The sequence below is a fragment of the Schistocerca piceifrons genome, chromosome 4, assembly GCF_021461385.2.
Source record: "Schistocerca piceifrons isolate TAMUIC-IGC-003096 chromosome 4, iqSchPice1.1, whole genome shotgun sequence".
In the NCBI taxonomy this organism is placed as follows: domain Eukaryota; kingdom Metazoa; phylum Arthropoda; class Insecta; order Orthoptera; family Acrididae; genus Schistocerca; species Schistocerca piceifrons.
In genome coordinates this window covers 166210272-166224865 of record NC_060141.1, presented here as the reverse complement: position 1 = coordinate 166224865, position 14594 = coordinate 166210272, and the positions used below count along the sequence as shown (strand labels likewise).

General features: G+C 41.9%; 1 protein-coding gene across 1 annotated transcript in view; it reads right to left on the bottom strand.

The window, feature by feature from the left end:
* LOC124794891 (dnaJ homolog subfamily C member 22) overlaps positions 1-1308 on the bottom strand; it is a 61484-nt gene extending 60176 nt beyond the window's left edge. The window contains exons 1-2 of the mRNA XM_047258588.1: positions 942-1308; positions 269-416 (exon numbers count right to left, since the gene is read on the bottom strand). Coding sequence (XP_047114544.1) covers positions 269-416; positions 942-1181 — 388 coding nt within the window. The 5' untranslated portion in view covers positions 1182-1308. The remainder of the gene's footprint in view (positions 1-268; positions 417-941) is intronic.
* Between the last annotated feature and the right edge of the window lie 13286 nt (positions 1309-14594).

The following is a 14594-nucleotide window of genomic DNA, read 5'->3' as shown; positions in this document are numbered from 1 at the left end:
CAGAGCAGGCCATGAGACTGAACTGATACACTGTATCCAAATAAATTAAATGTCCGTAGCATATGGTCATCATACAATTCTGTATTTAAAAGGAACATTATTCACAAATGTTTCACTTATCAATGAAACACAAATTCCATCATTATGTTTGTTATTTGTTAGAGAACATTTATTTCTTTGAGACAGAAAGATAAAATGTTTATAGCACACTTCATTTTGGAACACTCATTAAATGATGCTCAGGTAGGTATTTTAAATTATTTCTCACCTAAGGCACATGCAAGAGGCACGAAGACAACCAACCAGTTCCAGTCAATACCACCAACTTCTTCTTCTGGTATTGCTAACATCAAAACAGAGGTAAATACGTAGGCCACAATTATCATTCCTGTGTACCTCGTCAGTGAGAATGGAGGCTGAAATTGGGCAAGTCATAAGTATATTGCACGAAGATTTAATTTTCAAAAAGTTAGTTTCTTTCATACCCTTCCCAATTAGGCTTTTCCGATCATTGAATACAGCAACGCAGACAGACATGTCACTTGAGTGTCCCAATTTATCTGATATGTTGTCCTACTGATAGAGCTACTGAAATAAAAAATTAAACAATACAAAAAATTAAACTATAACATTGAGTAACTTCTGACAGCAGATGTTCTATTGTTGGGACAAGATTACATTGTCAGAGCACTTCTGTGCTCAAAGGCCAATGATATGTAACTACACTTTGATGTCCCCACAAATCATCTGCAGCTAACAGCGCAAAAATGCATATATTAGAAGTTCCTTATTACGCAACTGAAGGTAACAAATGTCTATTATTGTTCGTCGTTGCTATCTAGAGCATTTAACTTTATCACAATAAATGATGTAATGAAAACATCAATAGATATAATGCTTAATTAGCAAGCACAGTATTTAATGAAACATTGAATACTTACTGTATTATGTTTCCTGATTTTTTCGACGTACTTTTCCATAAACTTCTCATCTTCATTTGCATCTGCCACATATTCCGGGATAAAAACTATATCTCGCAGCCAACCACATCCAACATATCCACCGAGGGTACAACACCACAGAAAAGCCTGCAAATCTCTTCCTAAGTACAAGTGATGCAAACCAAAGACACCACCAACTAACCATAATAGATATGTTAAAAACACACTCTTCTTCGCCATTTCTTCTCTTCTCGTTGGTCGCGAAAATAAAATAGGTTACCTACTCTCACAAAACCCACAGCATTCACAACTGTTTCGTTGACACACATTCACCGGTCGCGCTTACGGTACTCCGGCCTTACGCCACATGGCCCACGGCTGCCAACGTCTGTGGAATGAACGCAACTGTCAGGTGACTTAAATAATTTTGTTCATCGTTGTAATATTTACAAGTTACAAGATAAAATCAGTTCTTACGTACATAAAATGTTTGTTTATAACGAGCAATACACAATTGACTCGGAGATATGTCATAGCTGCTTTTCAAATTGTTTTCGTGATTTCATACTTCAGTGATTGGGAAGTTCTGTTCCGCTTGGCTATTGTTTCTGCTGATCGAGAAGCTTGGAGGAAATTTCGAAAGCTGGGTAAACTCCTCAGACTCCTTAAGTGAACTACTATTTCGTCAGATGCCATAAAGTAAGATTTTATGTGTAAATATCAGGTAATCTATGATGTCATTTAAATTGCGAACATTGATATGATTGATAATAAGCGTTTCCTTTTCTTTTTTTCCCCCCCCGCTAATACCGAACAGCCGGATAGTGTGGCCGAGTGGTTCAATGCGCTACAGTCTGGAACTGCGCGACCGCTACGGCGCAGGTTCGAATCCTGCCTCGGGCATGGATGTGTGTGATGTCCTTAGGTTAGTTAGGTTTAAGTAGTTCCAAGTTCTAGGGGACTGATGACCTCAGAAGTTAAGTGCCATAGTGCTCAGAGCCATTTGAACCATTTTGATACTGGACTAGTCTTCCAGTTAAACCTCGAAAACCTAGTAGCTTTATGGAACTTCGAACCGGACATAAAATCTATGCCACAAGTTAAGCTTTAGCAGGACGTACTGTATTGTTTTCCCTCGTCAACAGGGTGATGTTGCGACGCTGTGAGAGAAATTCGACGGGCCTCAAATGTTGAAATCTTCTGTAACCGTAAAGGAACGAATGCGCCCAACTATGAAAGTATTTAAGACGAGGAATAACTAACTCTACTAACATACAGAACCTATTTTTAAATTGCATTGTTTCCTTCTCTCTCTTTATTAATTAAAATATAATACATTGTACGGTTAGAGTTTAATACAGTAGATTTGTATCTGGGACAAATTGATGCTTACGTCCCCCTTCTTCCATCGCGATTCAGATTTTCCGTGTTTGCTAAGTTAGATCGTATCATTCGTTTCAGAAGGCGAACAGTTCCTTCCAACAACCCACGTACAGATGGACCAATAATGTTCAGTCTCCACTGATCTCTATGACAAAGAGACGGAAAATCCCATTGGAAATGATGAATATAAAAGTTGGCTGCAGCACAGTTCCCAACAGGTAGGCAATAATGTTCTGCTGGATTTACTGCAAAAACAACTTTAGCGGTACGTAAGATTTCACAAGTTCACGCCCTTGCAAGTGATTACATTTTTAAGGGTTGGCAACTTGTACCGGGAAATTCCCTGGAGGAGGTATTGTGGTTTCGTCACGTGGCAAATGTACTGATGATTGCCAGTAACCAATCGCTAAATTACACGTCAGCAGCCGCCGCAGTGTCAGCGCTTTCCGTTATGTGTCTACGATAGGCCAAGACTAGACGAAACGTGTTCAGTGTCAGGCTACCAGAAAAACATAAATATCTTTAAAGCCGCCCTCTCATGGGACCTGACAACGCACGTAGACGAGGAGCTGGTGACGTCACAGCATGGGATTCCATGTTCCACTACAATGCCGAGCGTGAAATAAAGAATCTCTTGTGTCAGATTTTTGCCTCGTGGAGAGGAACGTGACCAGTGAGATGTGATATCGTTTTGCGTCACAAACAGAATAGAGTACCCCCCCCCCCCCCCCCTTCATATTGTATGGCGATAAACATCGTAATTACTGGGTTTTCTTTCTCACAGAGTTCGTGGTATGAATATAAGCTGAGGATCTCTCGATAGCGTGTCGTTTTAGTTGCGATTTGTTATAATAAAATGACTGGAAACTAGATATCAGCTGGCCTGAGAAAAGACTTCCAGTAGTTGATGTTTTTACTGTGAAAATTTGTGTTCTACGAAAGTTTCAATGATACATCACAATGATATATCAATCGCGCGCCTGTTTGCTACAATTTGTATATTAAATATCAAATAGTGACATTCAGTACAGTCTGTACGGAGTGTATACCATATATGGTAATTTAGTAAGTCGAATTTGTAGCGCAGATGGTAGCGTAATGTGCTCGGCCCACAGTAGTGAAGTTAAACGTAGCGGCCGCATTTCCTTCGAAATATTTTTTTCTCATCTTTTGTTTTCTAAAAGACTGTGTCTTTCTTATTCATTTAACAGAAGCATTATCTTAAAAGACGATTCATTTAATATAAATAATGTATTTTTTGCAATTCTTGTTGCAAAGATCAAGGACTGGAATGTTTCCCCTGCGGCCAGAAACCTTAACGTGACTTCCAGTCTTGAAAGTAAATACAAGTTACACACTGGAAGTTTTAGCTGTTATGAAACTTCCTGAAAAATATGTATAGGTATCTCTAACTTTATGGACTCGCTAAGGTTTGTATCTTGCCGGTAAATGTCTTTCTCAGTGATGTCAGCTGCTTCGAAAAATTTGTTACTTCCATTTGAATGAAATTACGAAACTAATCTCGACCTTGAAATTTTTATACATATGTGATGACGTACTTATTTCAGAGGGGCGGTAGTCAATTCAGCTAGTTAGTTACTTTCATGTTCCGTGGGTCATTTTGCACGATAAATCCTCATGATGTGGAACGAGTCATTTTACATTCATATTGCAAATTAATTTGTAAATCTATTTGTACTCTAAACATCACCATATAATTATTTTTTCCCTGAAATGAAAACAAGATATACAGATTGAGTTGGCAATTTCTACGCACCAGCTTTTACGCATTACAAACACAGAAATTCTTCTACAGAATACAAGGAGTTGTCAAGGAGAAACTTTTTCAATTTATCTTCAGATTTTACTTTGCTGTTAGACATTTTATATCACTGAGTAAGCGGTCAAAAATTTTTGTTGTAGCGTTGTGCACCCCTTTCTGTGCTAAAGACAACCTTAATGTTGAGCAATGAATTTCATTTTTTCTAGTATTGTAATTAAGTACCTCATTGTTCCTTTTGAACTGTAGTGGATTATTTACAACAAACTTCATGAGAGAAAAAATATACTTTGAAGCAGTAGTCAGAATGTCCACTCCCTTAAACGATGATCGCGGATGAGCACCACATATTAATCTTACAGCATGTTTTTGGGCAATGAAGACATTCTTTCTTAAAGATGAGTTACCACAGAAAATAATTCCTGACATTACTAAATGAAAATAAGCAAAATATGTCAACTTACTGATTTCTCTCTCCCCAGAATTTGTTATGATTGTAAGTGCGAATGTGGCTGAACTAAGTTGTTTTAGGAATTCCAAAAAGTGATTTTTCCAGTTTAAATTCTTATCAATGTGAACACCTAAGAATTTTGAAGTTTCCACCCTATGTATTATTTCATCGCCATGTGTTACACTTATCACTGGTGCAGTACCCCGAGAGGTGCAGATGTGTCTTTGTGAAATTCAGGATGAGACCATTCGCAGAAAACCAGTCAATGATACTTTTGAGAACTTTGTTTGACATTTCTTCCATTTCTGTATGTGTGCTGGGATTGATTGCAATACTGGTGTCATCTGTCAAAATAATTCTGCTTGTAGTACGTTAGATGGTAGATCATTTACATAGTCTATATCAGAAACAGTAGTAGACATAAGATTGAGCCGTGAGGAACCCCATACGTTATTTCTCCCCAGTCAGAATTATGTTCCTGGATTCTGTGGTTGAATTAGTACTAGGGACAACTTGCAGCATTCTTTTGGTTAGATATGACATGATCCATTGGTTGGCCATACCATCAGTCCCATAAAACTTCAATTTATCTAGGAGTATACTATGATTCAGACAATCAAATGCCTTGGATAGGTCACAGAAAATACCTACCGATGCTATTTTGTTATTTAATGCTTGTAATATCTGGTGTGTCAACATGTAAATGGTATTCTCAGTAGAGCAATCCTTCTGGAACTCCAACTGTGATTTTCTGAGGATATTATTGTTGCCAAGGTGAGATACTGTTCCAGAATACATCACCTGCTCAAAAAATTTGGAAAATGATATCAGCAGTGAAATAGGTCAGTAGTTCCTGACGTCTCTCTTACCATCTTTCTTAAAGAGGGGTTTAACAACGGCATATTTTAGTCTCTCTGGAAAAATGACTTGAGTTGGTGATGCATTACATATTTCGGACAATACCTGGCTTACTATATGGGAACAAATCTTCAGCACTCTATTGGAAAGCATTGAGATTATGGATATTACGCATGCACAAACTGATATTAGACGCTATATCTTAACTATGCAGTCAAAGTAGAGAGGATATAAAATGTAGACTGGCAATGGCAAGGAAAGCGTTTCTGAAGAAGAGAAATTTGTTAACATCGAGTATAGATTTAAGTGTCAGGAAGTCGTTTCTGAAAGTATTTGTATGGAGTGTAGCCATGTATGGAAGTGAAACGTGGATGATAAATAGTTTGGACAATAAGAGAATAGAAGCTTTCGAAATGTGGTGCTACAGAAGAATGCTGAAGATTAGATGGGTAGATCACATAACTAATGAGGAGGTATTGAACAGAATCGGAAAGAAGAGGAGTTTGTGACACAACTTGACAAGAAGAAGGGACCGGTTGGTAGGACATGTCCTGAGGCATCAAGGGGTCGCAAATTTAGAATTGGAGGGCAGCGTGGAGAGTAAAAATTGTAGAGGGAGACCAAGAGATGATGAATACACTGAGCAGATTCAGAAGGATGTAGGTTGCAGTAAGTCCTGGGGGATGAAGAAGCTCGCACAGGATAGAGTAGCACGGAGAACTGCATCAAATCAGTCTCAGGATTGAAGAGCACAACAACAACAACAACAACAATCTTAACTATATTTAATTTAAAACCGAAAATTAGATGAAAATACGATCGAGTTAACGAATGACTTCAACAAGTATGTATCTCAGATCGTTGCACAGCGTTTTTTAGTGTTCCACTTCCAGCAGTTCACTCTTCAAGCCATCGACAAGTACAGAATCTGTTTCGCGAGTTAACGCAGTTATTTTACAGGCGTCCACCCTGATAGAGAAACTGTGCGGTTTGCGAGCCAAATAAAGCCGACAACGGTCGCTTGATCCGCTTAGAGAGCAAAAATCACGTTAAGTAGCACATCCCTCTATATAGGCTCTCTACACCCAGTATGCAGACGCCGCCATCTCTCGTGAGGTAGGATATCTCGTCCACGTCAACGTTAGCTGCCTTGCCCAGTGTGAGGACGGCTTCGAACGTGATTAATATTGCATCGGACAACATCATGTTGTTGCTGCTATACGTCGAACAATGGATATACCTAACTAGCGAAGTATTTCTAGTAAAGGTTGGTAGTATTATGCATTTGGTAGTATTATGCATTTATGAATATCCACACATCAAAAAAAGTTTTGCATCACCACGGTTCCCAGAACTCCTGAAGATAGACGTTGACTGTGGATATTGTATCACAGACACAGTCCCTTTGAGTGTTCAGAGATATCACTAAACCCGCCCTAAGTTGTAAACAACCATGCATGAGCAGCGCCTGTTAGACGGAGGTGGTCTAACAACAGATCTGTTCCAGTCATTCCACCAGGAAGGAGGTACATGGCTCGTGTTATCTGCAGTTCAACCATGCCTAGACGGTCAATACCGCGGGTCGATCGCTTCCGCATGGTTACTTTGTGCCAGGAAGGGCTCTCAGCAAGGGAAGTGTCTAGACGTCTCGGAGTGAACCAAAGGGATGTTGTTCGGACATGGAGGAGATACAGAGTGACAGGAACTGTCGATGACATGCCTCGCTCAGGCCGCCCAAGGGCTACTACTGCTGTGGATGACCGCTACCTACGGATTATGGCTCGGAGGAACCCTGACAGCAACATCATCATGTTGAATAATGCCTTTCGTGCAGCCACAGGGCGTTGTGTTATGGCTCAAACTGTGCGCAATAGGCTGCATGATGCGCAACTTCACTCCCGACGTCCATGGCGAGGTCCATCTTTGCAAACACGACACCATGCATCATGGTACAGATGGGCCCAATAACATGCCGAATGGACTGCTCAGTATTGGCATCACGTTCTCTTCACCGATGAGTGTCGCATATGCCTTCAACCAGACAATCATCGGAGACATGTTTGGTGGCAACCTAGTCAGGCTGAACGCCCTAGAAACACTGTCCAGCGAGTGCAGCAAGGTGGAGGTTCCCTGATGTTTTGGGATGGCATTATGTGGGGCCGACGTACGCCGCTGGTGGTCATGGAAGGCGTCATAACGGCTGTACGATACGTGAATGCCATCCTCCGACAGATAGTGCAACCATATCGGCAGCATATTGGCGAGACGTTCTTCTTCATGGACAACAATTCGCGCCCGCATCGTGCACATCTTGTGAATGACTTCCTTCAGGATAACGACATTGCTCGACTAGAGTGGCCAGCATGTCAAACATGCCTGGGATAAATTGATATGTGACCCACCAACCACTCTGAGGGATCTACACCGAATCGCCGTTGAGGAGTGGAACAATCTGGACCAACAGTGCCTTGATGGACTCGTGGATAGTATGCCACGACGAATACAGGCATGCATCAGTGCAAGCGGACGTGCTACTGGGTATTAGAGTTACTGGTGTGTACAGCAATCTCTAAACTAGATCATGCAATACTATCCGTGGCATTGTCTCGTTACGGAATTGTGTTCTCCAAATCCGTACGCCCTTGGTTGCGTAACACTTCCACAGAATACTTGATCACACCTCGTTCCCCGACCAGCAGAATACCATGACTCTGCAGCCTATGTTTTCACAATCTTCATCAACCTATGTATATATACTCTGCAAACCACAGTGAGGTGCGTGGCATAGGGTACGACCCGTTGTACCTGTAATTGGGGTTTCTTCCCGTTCCATTCATGTATGGAGCGCGGGAAGAATTATTGTGTGAATGCATCCGTGCGTGCAGCGATTATTCTAATTTTATCTTCACGGTCCCTATGGGAGCAATACGTAAAGGATGGTAGTATATTCCTAGAGTAATCATTTAAACCCGGTTCTCGAAACTTTGTTAACAGACTTTCTCGGGATAGTTTACGTCTATCTCCAAGAGTTTTCCAGTTCAGTTCCTTCAGTACCTCTGTGACACTCTCCCACGGATTGAACAAACTTATGCCCATTCGTGCTGCCCTTCTCTGTATACATGTACGTTCAATATTGCCTGTTAGTCCTATTTGGTACCGGTCCACACACTATTCTAGAACTGGTTGCAGGAGCGATTTTTAAGCAATCTCTTCTGTATTGTGATTGTACTTCCCTAGTATTCTACCAACAAACCGAAGTCTACCACTTAACTTTTCGCAAGACTGAGCCTATGTGGTCATTCCATTTCATATCCCTACAAAGTGTTACACCCAGATATTTGTGTAAGTCATAGGATACCGCGTTTTTTCGTTTTGTGAAGTGCACAGTTTTACATTTCTGAACGTTTGAAGCAAGTTGCCGATCAACATCTGACTGAATGTTTACGCAGCTTCTTTCTGATAGTACTTCATTATAGATAACTCCATCACCTGCAAGAAGCTTGATGCTACTATTAATATTGTCTGCTAGGTCATTAATATACAACATGAACAGCAAGGGTACCAAGACATTTCCCTGGGCCACACTCGAAGCTACTTCTATATCTGACGATGACTCTCCATCCAAGATAACATGCTATGTCCTACCTAGCATAAAGTCCTCAATCCAGTCAAAAATTTCACGTGGTACCCCATACGATCGTACTTTTGACAATAAGCGTAGGTGTGGTACTGAGTCTTATGCTTTTCAGAAATCATGAAATATTGCACTACCTGATTGCTTTGATCCAAAGCTTTCAGTATGTCATGTGAGAAAAGTGCGAATTGGATTTCATGTAATCGATGTTTTCGGAACCCTTACTGATTGGCACTGAGGAGGTCATCCTGTTCAAGATACCTCATTATGTTTGAGCTCAGGATATGTTCTAAGATTCTACAACAAATCGATGTCAAGGATACTGGACTGTAGTTTCACTTCTACCACCCTTCTTCTAGACAGGTGTGAGCTGTGATTTTTTTCGACTGCTGCCCTGGCCAACACATTCTCCAGGTCTCTCACCTATTGAAAACGTCTGCTCAATGGTGGTCGTGCAGCTGGCTCGTCACAATACGCCAGTCACTACTCTTAATGAACTGTGGTATCTTGTTGAAGCTGCATGAGCAGCTGTACCTGTACACGCCATCCAAGCTCTGTTTTTCTCAATGCCTAGGCGTATCAAGGCCGTTATTACGGCCAGAGGTGGTTGTTCTGGGCACTGATTTCTCAGGATCTATGCACCCAAATTGCGTGAAAATGTAATCACATGTCAGTTCTAGTGTAATTTATTTGTCCAATGAATACCCGCCGGCCGGTGTGGCCGAGCGGTTCTACGCGCTACAGTCTGGAACCGCGCGACCGCTACGGTCGCAGGTTCGGATCCTGCCCCGGGCATGGATATATGTGATGTCCTTAGGTTAGTTAGGTTTAAGTAGCTCTAAGTTCTAGGGGACTGATGACCTCAGATGTTGAGTCCCATAGTGCTCAGAGCCATTTGAACCAACCAATGAATACCCGTTTATCATCTGCATTTCTTCTTGGTGTAGCAATTTTAATGGCCAGTAGTGTATTAATAGTGGGATCGGCATCCACAGAGTCAATTTGGAATAGAGAGAATTTCCCTTGGGTTATTAGTATTACGCTATGGAACAATGATGGTATCCAGACGTGCACCTCTTCGTCCGGAGCGAATCGACGCCCACGAAGGTTTTTCTTCGTACATACATATCCAGCAGTCACAGACCCTGTAGACCACGCGCTACTTCCACAAATTGCCTCCATTCCTTTCTGTTTTGTGCTCGGTTCCTCCAGGTGTCTTCAGGCTCCAGCGCTGCTAGGTCCTCCGCCACGTCGTCCAGCTAGCGCTGCCTTGGTCGTCCTATGTGGCGTCTGGTGTTTGGTTTCCCTTCAAATGCTTTCTTCGCCTGTCATGCTTCTGGCATGTGGGCTACACGGCCTTCCCACTGGATTCTTTTGCTCTTCAGCTTCAGTACTACTTTTGGTTGTTGCATCAAGAGGTAGATTTCCTCGTTCCCCTCCTTCTCCATTCTCTGTTATCTAAGATTGGTCATAATATCTTCCTCATTACTTTCCTTTCAAATATTAATACTTTTTCATTTTCGCATTTTGACTTGCTCCATATTTCTGAACCGTACATGACGGCTGGGCATATCACCGTTTTATAGATTTTCATCTCAGTATTCGCTGAAATAGATTTTGAGTTGGGCGTCTCCGTGAGAGAATACAAGCATTTAATTCCCACTGCTATTCTTTCCTTAAACTCTATTTCTATGTTGTTGTTGCTGGTAAAGCAAGATCTCACGCATTTGAACTGGTGAACTCTCTTGAACCTCATGCCATGTATCTGAAGGAACTCTTGCTGCTCTTGTCTTCGTCCTAATTACAAGAACTCCGTTTCGTCTTGAGTCGGCTTTAACCCAATCTTCTGTGAATAGTTGTCCATTTCCTTGTACATTTCTTTCAACTCATGGACTGACTCACTTAGCAGTACTATATCATCTGCATGTGCTAGACAATTGAAACTGCCATCCATCTGTACTCCAGCCAATTCCTGTTGCCCACATGACGTTGTACAGAACACATGAGTGGGCATCCCCTTGTCTGAGACCTGTCTCAGTCTCGAATTTTTCTCTCGCGAACCCTCGCAAACGCACAGCTGCCCTTGATCCACCCACACAAGTTTGCACCATTCTCACTAGCTTCTCAGGGATTGTGAAGTTACATAGTGCATTGTATAGGCTGTTCTTATGGATGCTGTCGTAGCACGTTGATATAGATATTTTCATCGTATTCCTAGTGTTTTTCAGACAATTGTCTTAAGGTGAAAATGCCGATCAGTTTGGTCGAAACCAGCTTGGTATTCCTGTATGTTATTCTCTATGAATCGTTGTAATTTTCTGAGGATAATGATAGAAAGTACCTTGTAGGTTGCATTCAGCAGGCTGATACCTCTGTGGATACCAAATTCCATTTTGCCTCACTTCTTTTATATCGGGCATACAATGCTCAATTTACATTATTCATGCAATGCATCATTCTTCCATATCATCTGAATCAGTTCATATATTTCTAATTGCAAGCTCTCTCCTCCGTCATTGATTAAGTCTCCTGTTACTCTGTCCTCCCCTGAGGCCTTGTTATTTCTGAGATTTTTTATTGCAATCTTCCCATCTTCTTCAGTCATTTCCCATTCTTCTTCATCTTTCCTTTCCTCCGTGGTGTCTGCAGGTAGCATTTCATCTGGGTCTGGACTTTTCAAGAGTTTTGAGAAGTATTCTCTCCATCTTTCTACAATTCTCTCCTTGTCGTTTGCCAAGTTGCTGTTCTTATCTTTAATGAACTAGGTTGGGCTCTAGAATTCACATTAGCGATTTTCGATTCATTGTAAAAATTGTCTTGAATTGTTGTCGTGGCTCTCTACTTCAACTTGTTCTAATAAACTTATTAGATATATTCACTTCTCTGTTCTCAGGATTCGTTTTGTCTCCCATCCGATGTTGAGAAAATGTCGCCTTGTCTGCTTGTTTTCCCTGTCAGCCAGCCACTCCTTCCTCATGTTCCTTCTCTTTCTTTTAGCCTTCTGTCACGTCTCATTGAATCATTCTCTCTTCTTCATTCTCTTCTTTCTTCACAACGTATCCTCCGCTACACTTAGTACTGTAGCCTTTATTTCTTCCTTCTTTTCATCTACGTTTTGTCTTGCTTCTAGGCTTTCTAGGTTCTAAAAATGGTTTTTTATTTCTATACCATATTGTTGTTTAACTGCATTTTTTTCTCAGTTTCCCGACATTGAAAGCAGGTTCTACTGTCTCCTTCTTCTTCCTATACATGCAGGTGAACATCACTTTAAGTCTACGCACAATGAGGAAGTGCACAGTCGGCTCCTCTGTACGATCTGAAATGTCCACAACTCTCTGGCTATAGTGCTAGTCCACTAAGATGTGATGTATCTGGTTGGTAGTCTTTCTATTCGGTGAGCACCGCGTTCCATTGCGTATTTCTTGTGTTCGAAGTAAGTCGAACTTACTCTCAGGTTCTTTGAGATAGATAAGTTGATCATCCTCTGACCATTCTCATTGTTCTCGTCGTGAAAAAGTGCCTTCCTACTGCTGGTATATATAATTACTCTTTGCCTGCTTTTACATTAAAATCTCTCAGAACTACCTTGATATTTCTAGCTGGCGTGCTCTTAATTGTTTGTTCTAGTTGGTCACAGAACTCCTCCTCGTCTGGTTTGTCCTCTGTGGCTCTGAGCACTATGGGACTTAACATCTATGGTCATCAGCCCCTAGAACCTAACTAACCTAAGGACATCACACAACGCCCAGTCCTCACGAGGAAGAGAAAATCCCCGACCCCGCCGGGAATCGAACCCGGGAACAGGGGCGCGGGAAGCGAGAACGCTACCGCACGACCACGAGCTGCGGACTTTTGTCTTCTGTGTGGACGTGAATATTGATAAGTGTGATGCCTGACACTTGGTTTTCGACTACTATGTAGGATATCCTTTTGTTAACAACTTTGAATTCTTTAACTGAATTTTCTGCTTTGTGATGTAACACAAAACGAGAACCGAATTACGTTTATCTACACACCCTCCATGAAATAGCACATGTTTATCCTCTTTGAGAGTACCCTCACCCAGCCATCTTGTCTCTTGTACTGCCACAAAGTCCACATTGTAATGCTTAATTTCTGAGACCATACTCTGGATGGTTCCTGATCTACATAGTCTTTGAATATGCCAAGACCCAAAATTTAAATTTATAAATCGTAGGCCATACCCCATTGCACTTTTCGTCTTCCATTACATACGTCCATGTCCAAGGCAAGGTTGTGTTTTGTAACAAACACCTTTTTACGGGACTGGATAGTTAGCCCAATGCCCAACCCTCCTCCTTGGGATCGGCGGTGGCTGTTGGAAGGCAACTGACCCCAGGCGGATTATGTCTTTCTTCATGGTCCCAAAAATGTGGAAGGGGGAGAGATCGGGACTGTATGGAGAAAGTGTAAGGGCTTCACAGCGGAAGTTCTGTAGCGCTCTCGAAACAACCTTGGCAACATGTGGGCGGATATTATTCTGCAACAGGAAATGCCATCCGTCAACATTCCTGGGTGCTGGACTTGACGGTGCGCTTAGTTTTTGCATAGTGTCCACGTACTAATGTACATTAATTAAAGTGCTCAATCTAGTCGAAATGCCCAGGAATGTTCACGGACGGTATCATTCTGTTGCAGGATAATGACAGCCCTCACAAGGTTGTGACGAATACGCTGCGGAAGTTTCGCTGAAAAGTCCTTACACATCCTCCGTAGAGTCCCGATCTGTCACCATACGATTACCATACTTTTGGAGCCCTGAAGAAAGACAGCCGTGGTCGTCGATTTGCTTCGTACGAAGAGGTGCACGGCTGGCTGTAATCACGGTTGCGTAGGCAAATTCAAATATTTTTCCGTTGTCTTGTCTCACAGTGGAATAAATGTATTAACAGGTATGGCGATTACTTTCGAAATAATAAACAGTTTCAATTTTCCTATCTGTCCTGTTTTCGTCTCACTGCCTCTTATAGAAGCAAAATGCTACAGTAAACACGGGTTTGCAAACGAGCCGTTAGCAAAATAACTCCGAGAGTATGGTTTCGAGGCTCCACTGACTTCCGTAGCCGTCCGGAGTGGCCGTGCGGTTCTAGGCGCTGCAGTCTGGAACCGAGCGACCGCTACGGTCGCAGGTTCGAATCCTGCATCGGGCATGGATGTGTGTCATGTCCTTGGGTTAGTTAAGTTTAATTAGTTCTAAGTTCTAGGCGACTGATGACCTCAGAAGTTAAGTCACATAGTGCTCAGAGCCATTTAAACTATTTTTGACTTCAGTATAAAATATTGTCCAAATGTGTTTAAAAAGTATAAACTTTTTGGTTAAGGCTACCTGTAACTGGGCTCAAGTTTTACTAATGGGTCATGTTTGGGGAATGAGGTACAGGCATGGCGGGGCAACGGAACGCTTTGTACTGATGTAAGACGAAAATATAAAGCGCCAACTGTGTGTGAGATGAGCAGATCAGGCGAAACCTCCACGTTAGCCTCCAAGTTCACCAGTCCTCAATTCCCTAGACCTTTTGGTCTGGG